Source organism: Atta colombica, unplaced genomic scaffold (assembly GCF_001594045.1).
Source record: "Atta colombica isolate Treedump-2 unplaced genomic scaffold, Acol1.0 scaffold125, whole genome shotgun sequence".
In the NCBI taxonomy this organism is placed as follows: domain Eukaryota; kingdom Metazoa; phylum Arthropoda; class Insecta; order Hymenoptera; family Formicidae; genus Atta; species Atta colombica.
This window is the reverse complement of record NW_017259212.1, coordinates 2,013,785-2,023,178: the sequence shown is the minus strand read 5'-3', so window position 1 is coordinate 2,023,178 and position 9,394 is coordinate 2,013,785. Positions and strand designations below refer to the sequence as shown.

General features: G+C 32.2%; 1 protein-coding gene across 1 annotated transcript in view; it reads right to left on the bottom strand.

The window, feature by feature from the left end:
• Positions 1 to 9,394, bottom strand: part of LOC108694800 (nucleolysin TIAR-like) — a 165,334-nt gene that overhangs the window by 36,845 nt on the left and 119,095 nt on the right. Inside the window, 1 exon segment of the mRNA XM_018204468.1 lies at positions 2,515 to 2,590. Coding sequence (XP_018059957.1) covers positions 2,515 to 2,590 — 76 coding nt within the window.

Below are 9,394 nucleotides of genomic sequence, written 5' to 3'. Positions count from 1 at the left end.
ATATATACATATAAAATATATATTATTATATATGTATATATAATTATTCACATGTAATATGATTGAAATTTTGTGTTCGTTAAAATAATAAAATTTCAAGGCAAAATTCCAAAAAGTATTTCTTTCAAACGTTTTTCAAATTATTTATTTAATTTGTTCATACAATTCAGAAAACTTAAGTAACATTTCTATTTTTAATAAAAACTGTATGACTCCATGACTAAATAAAAATATGACCTGTTGTTTTAAAAATTCTGCGACTCGCTACATACGATATTCCTATTGCGTCAGAAAATAAAGACTATTTATTTACATGGCTGTGCGTATATTCAATGCCACGTGTCAACGTGGCTGTTATATTCGATATTTTGACTGTAGCTGTAAATAACGTTAATACATACGAAGGTACCGTTTTCCAATGCACCGTAAATGACGTTCTAATTGCTTCGTTTACATACTTGAGAGAATACAAATCTATGCGAATGAAGGCACGCTTTTGTGTATTTAAGGTCGTGAGTCATAATATCGTACGATTTATCGATCAAATGGTAGAGTAATAAAACTTGACAGTAACTAGAACGACCCGAGCACTTACGTAGTGTGTGTAAGTATACATTGACTATCAACTAGTAACAGGGACAGAGCTTGGACTACATGACGGATCCATCTACGCATAGACATTGTACCATATTCGCTCTTGGAAATGTTTTACATATTTTTTCTTTTCAAAATTACAAATCCTGATTATTCTTATTTTGTTGATATTCAGATATAAATCAATTTTTAACACAAAGAGAATGAATATTTACTTATTAAGATTCAAGTAATTAGTAACATTCGCGTAACACACGTGTCAAAGAAAACTGTTGCCATTTCTAAACATCGCACCTGTGAGAGATGAATATTATAATATATAACAATTACGAAACATAAAGCCTGGCATTCATATATAGAGTCTTATTTAAAATCATCTTAAGATGTCATAAACCAATCACACAGTCGTATTAGAATTTTAAGATGATCTTGAAATTGACGAACTGAATATTAATACGACGACTATGAATACTAATCATATTAGGACCGTACGGCGGGACATTATAAAGCTTATTAAATGCAGTATTCGAGATTTCGAATTCGTCTCTGAAGAAAAACAAGAATCCCGAGAATTCGTATTTCATCTTAAAAGAGCCAGGATGTTAGATGCTAGGCTAGGCGATCAGAGTTCGCGATTTAGGTACGTGTATCCGGCGGTCGAAGGATATAGTGGCGGTGAGACTGGTCGGTGGGGGTAGCGGTGGGTAGGAAAGGGGAGAAATTTTCGCGTGTTTCTCGAGGTTAACGGAGACACTCGGGAAATTTATACTTCGGCAATAGTAATACCGCGGGTGTGAGGCAGGTGCCGGCGGTGGTCCAGATCGATAGGACATTAAAACAGAGGGGAAACGAAGAGAGGGTCTACCTTCGGGGCAGGCGCCTCGACGAATAACCCCGCCATAAACGGAGGAAAGCCTTCTTTTACTCAGCCGTACATCTAACTTCGCCGTGATTTACGTCACAGATTTTGGCGGGTCACACTAAAACTCGGGCCACTCTCCATTTAGCCCCGAAAAATGATGTTGTAAACTGTGACAGTCGGACCTTCCCCTTTATTTGATCAACGAAAGCCGAGAGAACGGCGTCAAGTTTGACATACTGCGGATGTGATTTCGTAGTTATTACCTTGTGGAATACTCACGTTCTTTTCGACTCTAGAGACAATCGGATTGTGATAATTAAAAATGCAATAATTAAAATACTGCTCGGAAGGAAATTATCTACCATGTCATTACTATCGTAATTCTGATTTACAATACATCTTTCATCTTCTTTGCTTACCTAAGTGCCCGAATAATTTGTTATTTCATTTTTTACTATAATTCTTTAGGAATAGAATTACGAACATTGTTATTTTAATCGATGCGCTTTATATGTTTTGCAACTTTCTTTAAAATGATTGTCCTTTAGACTTTCTTGAGAGTGATCGCATTTTGATAAAAGAGAACGTTACAAGAAAGCGTGATGTATAAAGTTTTCTTAAAGATGCAAAGTAATTGAAGCAAAAAGTTAATTTGGAATAAGTACATTTTTAGTAGTTAAGATATATCGATTGATATAATACATATTCGGACTTATCTTATTAAACTTTTTAAATAGAAAGAAATTTCTTCTACTAAACCAAACGTTTTTCATGCTATAAAGACAGAATGAATAACAAAATTGCAAAATTTTGTGTTTAAAAATTATATGTGTCTAATAAATTACAATTTTATATTTCTTAAAAATAATTTATTAATAACTAATAATTTTATATGTGGGTAATCTAGTACGAAATTATATAAAGGTGATAGTGTTCTGTGCAAAATTTGAATATCGTAGCTAAGGCTCGTACAGTAGAATCAATTTATTATCTTAGCTACGATAATGATAAATTTTCTGTTTTCTAAGTAAATTAGATTAAGAGTATCGTTCACTTACCGCTTTTTTGACGAACGAAACAAATCCATATCCCTTAGATTTTAAAGTTTGGGGATCTCTGACAACTCTGCAATCTCTGTAACATAAATATTATATTTGATAAGATAAGCTATAAATATAAATGGTGTGTGCAAAATTAAAATTTAATTAATCAAGAATTTTAGGATAGACATTTCGTTAAATTCAACACTCGTTTTTTATTAAGAATTATTTAATTAAGAGCTTTTATTTTAAATCATATCTGAGATTTTTTTTATTAGTAACAATCTTTAAATATTTTAACCCGGCGTGAACTAGGTGATAAAGTACCTAAAAATATCTAAATCTAAAAGTACTTCAAGACAACGGGTCTCTCACTAAATAAAAACTACAAATAAAATATTCAAAATTATAAGAAAATTATGTTTATTAAAATTTTAATAAATTAGTAACAATTTTAAACGTTAAAGAGATCAATGTGTCAGTATGACATACCTGACTTAACCCACATAAAATAATTGTTAAAGTTTAAGTAATTATTTTAATTATATATCTTAATTATGTTTTTTTTCTATTGAAATAACATACATGTGTATATAATAATATCTATTTTCTCTAGAATTCTCTCATTTTCCTCTATGTCTTCATTATCGCAATATTACAGTACTCGTATGAGACCTCAATTTGTTTCATGCGCAATTGAATTTTGAAACGCTCATATCCTCTAGAAAAGTATTGGCGACATTGTCGGGCGAATTGGGACCGGGTTGCCGGACCACCCTCGACGAATTCTTTCTCATAATTAAGATTCCAGTAGCGCCCGACGGACAAAATTAGGAATACTGGAACGTGCGACATGGCCCTGGAGGCTGCAGTCGTTTTAACGAGAGGTTAAGGCGAGGAAATATTCTTTCGACCGATAGAACGGGGTAGCGCGAATAAAATTCCGCACCGCATATATACCGATCCCTCCTTTCACTTCCGTTATCCGTCGACTACCTGGACTTTTCTTGACCGCAATTGGAAATTTTCAAAAGACTATGTCGCGCGGTACCCATTATCAACTATGCACGGTGATTGATGTAGACGGAACGGCGGAACTTTGATATATGACACTTTCCGCGTACTACGAAATTAATTGCCCGTAGAAAAAAATTGCCGGCGTGAAGATGACAGTACTGACTCCTCTTCTTTTATTTTCTCGTTTGTGATGGATTAAGTGCAAAAGAGCAGCAAGTAATTAGAAAATAGATCGTTGAACGACATCTATAGGACGTTTATGCGACGGTTATGCATTTTACAGATAGCAAAATATTGTTTCTGATTAATAAATTAAAAAGTCGATAATTTTGTTGGTAACAAAACTTGGTAAGTATTAAAATGCTTCTATTCTATTTTGATATACATTGTTTCTTTTGCTACTTACTTACTTAGTTTATTTGTCAAACTAAAAGCATGCTCAGCTGCTTTACGAAGACAAGTCATTAAATACATAATGCGTAGAACCACAATTTAATGTGTTATGTTTGAAAAGTCTTGCAAAAACAATGTTCGCTGTGATACACGCGGATGGAAAGCGAAGAATAGGCAGTAAAAAAAAGCAAAAGAACGACCTCGTTTGGTAAGAGAAGACTTCAAAGAAGGTTTGTCAAAAGGAAGGAACGTAAAAAAGAATAAAAGAGAAGGCAGGCGGAATTACGCGCGTTTCAGGCTGTAACCAGTCGGTACTTCCACTCTGTGCATCAATTTGAATGCACACCTGCCGCGGTTTCGCCCGTAATTAAAACGATTAATCGATCAAAGGACGTATCTGGGCGGAAGCGAAAAGAGTGAGAAAAAATTTGTACCATGTGTACACCCTTCCTAATGAGTAACGGCAGAGAATAAATTAATCTATAATGACTAATGCGAAACATTACTAGTAGCGCAGCAGTAATTAAATAAATTCAAATCCGACGATGTGTTCCTTTGCCGAAGCAAGGAAAATCACGAAATGAATTAAAGATTTGAAAGGCGAATTTCGAACGACGAACCGTCAGCCCAGTTGATTAATCTTTATTGGAAATAAATTGTAAATTAGTGAATCGATTTCGCGTATTTCTCTTTTTTTCTCTCTTTCTCTCTCTCTCTCTCTCTCTCTCTTGTAATCTTTTAGTGGTGTTATGTTCCAAGTAACAAATATGGGTGTATAATTTTAATTGACAATGCTTTCTCTCATGGTGATACGCGTGCGACATCAAAGGCCTTTTGGAACCGCGATATACTGTTTCCGATTGCTTTTGCACCGAACGGTCGGCAAACGTCGTAGTTTACGAGCTCGGAATGTTGAGTGGTCAATATAAGTTAGATGTAGAACACGCTGCTAGTCGCCCGCATACGCTGTTACCCACACTTCACATCGCTTACATCGCACCGCGCACATATACCTTGCGCTGGTTCTATCGATATAGATTTGAGCTTGTATGTTTCGTATAACGCTTATTCTCTTCCTCTTTGTCGTTTCTTTTTATGTCCATTTCTCTGGTTGGGCCGCCACGTAGAGCGAAACAATTGGCACGATGGCGGCGTGTTCTGTGGATTTACGTTCTTCACCGCAAAAAATCATAAATTAATGCATGGTTATTGACGCGATAAATCTCAGAATTTAATTCAGGTTCCGTCGAGTCTTGTCGCACGACAACGCCGTCCCTCTCGTCCGTTTTGGCTGGTGATATAGCCGCGACAATGCCAGAGGCTCGCACTCTGGCGGGCAAAGCCTCGATAGGATAAAGAGTAAGTCTGGATTTATTGCCATCGAGCCAGTCGAACACGATGGACGTGTGGATAGAAAAGGTTTTGCGTGGGCGGATTGGAGAGCAGAGAGCGATGATTCAAATTGTACGCCGGACATGTATCCGATGTGATGAATCCCTGCATAAGTTATCTCTCACAATCAGTCTATCAATTTTGAAATTGATTTCCTGTGTAATATTGTACTATTCATTTCTTCATATCAATAATAGTTAGTTTACATTATAAATAATGAGTAAATTGATTGTAAAATATAATTTACATTCTTATAGAAATATATTATATATATATGTATATATAATAGAAAATGTAACGCGGAAATGGCGATATTGTGTTACGATATTTCTATAGCTGTAGGGAAATTTGCATCCAAGGATACACCGTAAGTTCAGATTTATTGCCGTCGACTAGGTCGGGCGTGATAGACGCGAGAATGGAAGGATGGGGTGTGTCGATGTTTCAAATTGCGCGCTAGGGACGTAATCCGCAGAAAGATTGCAGGCTTGTTGTTCGTTCTATCAATTTCGAAATCTTGATTCTACGTTGTTTATATAGGTGATATCTGTCACGAATATACAAACGGATGAGCGCTTACTTTCTTAAATTTTCAATTATTTCTTATCCCAATCAATTATATTAATAGAATTATACAATATTATACTTTTATTATTTAATCGCGAATAGTCATCTAGGCTATTTTTATATCTTAATGACAAAAGATGTGAAAATTGTTGGTAAATATTGTTTTGTGTGGATACTTAACATACTATAATTTAATATAATACTTTTGAGACTTTCACAGGTGTTTTTTTCAGGGATGCCAAAGAGTTTACGGGTTATCGCCGTAATATTGTTAATGTTTAATTAACAATTGTTTAACATATTTTTTTCTTTTTTAATAATTATTTTCTATGAACTTTTAAAATATTCAATTCCATCGCAAATCTACAATAAAAAAGAGTGATATTAATTAAAATCTTGAGAGGAAAAGATGGTATTATAACATCCCAGTTACATTTTACACAATAATTTTGTTAATAATCAATATTTAAGTTTAAAATTTGATAATTACATTTGTTAAAATATTATTGAATCGATTCTGGATTCAAAATTACGAAATATTTATTACTTAGAATACTATTAATAAAAATGTGGTGACATTGTATAATGACTCGAAGAAAAAAAGGTGGTAATGTGACCTTCCATAAAATAACCTTAAAATATTTGTTTTGTCTAGAAAAAAGTATTTGATTACAAAATTAACAAAAAAATAAAATAAAATTTTAAAATGTATGCAAATGAATGTATATACATTCACATAACTTCTGCATATAAGCTGCTCAGTAAACTAAAAATAGTAATACATAACACGTAATGTAAACTATAGATTAATAGTAGAGCTACAATTGGTTATCAAATAATTATCTTGATATGAAAACTTCAAAATAGAGGTCGTGAATAACCAATACCATAAAGGATCACATTAGCAAAATGCATGTTATTGTTTAAATTTGCATAACTCAAAATATACACAGTCAAATAAAATGTTAAATAGCAAATAACATATTCAACACACTCAAAAATACATGTAACAATACGCTCATATTTAAGAAAAATGAGAGAATGGTGTAAATGCTAAAATGTATCTCAGTTTCGGAATTCTTGAAAATAAAAATGCGTTATAAGCTGGCTATTAAGTGTTGGTAGACAGACCGGGACTCATTGGCATAAAAGGCAAATTGGCATTACATTTATAATAAAAGAACAATGGAAAAGTTACTGCAAAATATTTCTTTTATAATAGATATTCTTCTTAAGTTCCATTTAAACCAAACAAGTACTACAATAGAAAAAGGAAAAAGTTGATTCAAGAGTAGACAAGTAAATTTGAGCACTTCATAATTTCGTATTAATGTTCTTCGGTTTGCGAAAGCAAATCTAAATGATGTATTATTAGTTAAAAGAAAAGTGTTTGTTAGTATACAATACTTATTTTGAGTAACAATGGTAATTTGTTATAATAAAATGATTAAAATCGGACGTGTGCAGAGATAGAGTGTATTGGCTCGTATCATAAGAAAGGTTAGGTTATATTAACTTGCTGTACCACACGTGTGAACATTTAATTACAATTTAACTCTGACAAAAACGCTTTATATTTAATATTTCACAAAACGCTTTATATTTAATATTTCTGTATTAAAATGAGGTAGAATTAAAATAATTTACACTTATTTTTCTGTAACAACATCTTGCTATTTGATTACAAAATAATTTTGAAAGATACAATTTTTACCAAAAAGTACATATCTCCTATCTAATTTTTATTTTTATTATTTTTCTATTATATTTTTGTTAGTTTAATATAGAGTTTATCATGGAGGCAATTTATACTGTGATATGTACCAATTTACTCCATCGGGGCAAGTTAACTACAATGCAGCGTATCTGTATTTCATTTATTGCAAAGAAATTATATATAGAACCATTACTGATACGAAAATGTAGAGAAAGGTTTCTCTACATTTTCTATCATATTGATATATTTTAATCATAATAATTAATTGTTTAAAAGATCTAATGTCGAAATTGTGAAAATTGTGTCAACGAGACTTGATCTCCCCTATATCATCATGATGTAATGGCGAGCTACTAAATAAATAATTCCATAAGTAATCATTAGGATTCACTATATAATAGCGGAGATGTTAAGGGAGTCCATAATATATACTGGCCATAATACCACTTTCCTCTCTACTTTTAAGAAATACTGTCATAATAAGCTACTTAATGTATTTATCTCATTTAATGCTAAAACTGCGAGTTTAAATTAACTCAATCACGGTTCAAGGTAAATTTGGCTTTTTACGAGAGAGGATTGTCGTCATAAAAGCAAAATTGTAATTGATTATGATTATAGTGAAAAATCACGAAAATATAAAGCTCCAAAATTCAAATTAACTGGAAAAGAAAAACTATCAGTTGGGTGAAAAATGGCACTGCTGCGATTATAGTGTTATCTGTTATCTGTTTGGTTCCTGTTTATTTTTTCAGAAAATTGTAATTAAATATTCATAATATTCTTAAATACTAATAAATCGCGGAAAACTATTAATAATATATAACAACAAACAAATTAATTAAACAGAAGGAGTTCTATTATTGTATAATAATAATAATATATTACAATATGTTAATAATAATGGTTTTAATTGGGATATAAAGATATCCCGGGTGATCGTTTTTTTACAAAAAAGCCAGGTGATTATTCCCGGGTTAAAGTACGATGTTATCTCTATCTATCAATAATGCGTTGATAATTAATAGAATTATCATAGTCATAATGACTTTTAATGACATCTATTAATAATAAGAACTTTCTAAATATTATATCACATATTATATCATAATGATTATAATATATATATTCTGTTCTATTTCTGCAAAGTAACTTTCTTAATGCGATTTAATTCTTTTTAAACAAGTCACGATGATTCAATCGTTTAACAAGTTTCTAGATTTTGTTCTCTTTAATCTTAAGGCAAGTATAGTGGAGCTTGTAAAATTCCCAGTGGTAATTTCTTTTATCTCGCAAAGTAAATTCCCGGAATTGATAAAAGCTGGCCGGCAGTTCAATTTTGATAATTAACATGCGATTCACTTGTACGGTATTTACTTAACAATCGCTGGTTTGTAATGCCTGCTGGACGTATTCTGTTCGTAAACACCGTACTTTTGTCAGAATGCTCGATGCATTTCAACAAGTCTAAACTGATCTCCTTGTGCTTTTCGCATTTTATTCGTATCTTTTTCCTGCATCCTCTCTTACCTATCTGCTTTTTATCTTTCATTCTTGTCTAATGCGCCATTTCCCTTCTGCATTCATGCTATTCCCTTTTCATACATACTATTCTATTATTTTGGAAACATTCAAACGTACTTGATAATATCATAATTGAATCTTACTCCGCAAAAAATTCTTTCCAGTTTATTTAGCATGAAAATCAGATGAAACTTTTCATTCGCGAGATTTGCTGTTCCCTGCATTTGAAAGAGAGTTGTAACTTTTTTTAGATAATGACAAAATCACAAATTCAAATTTTAATGAAAA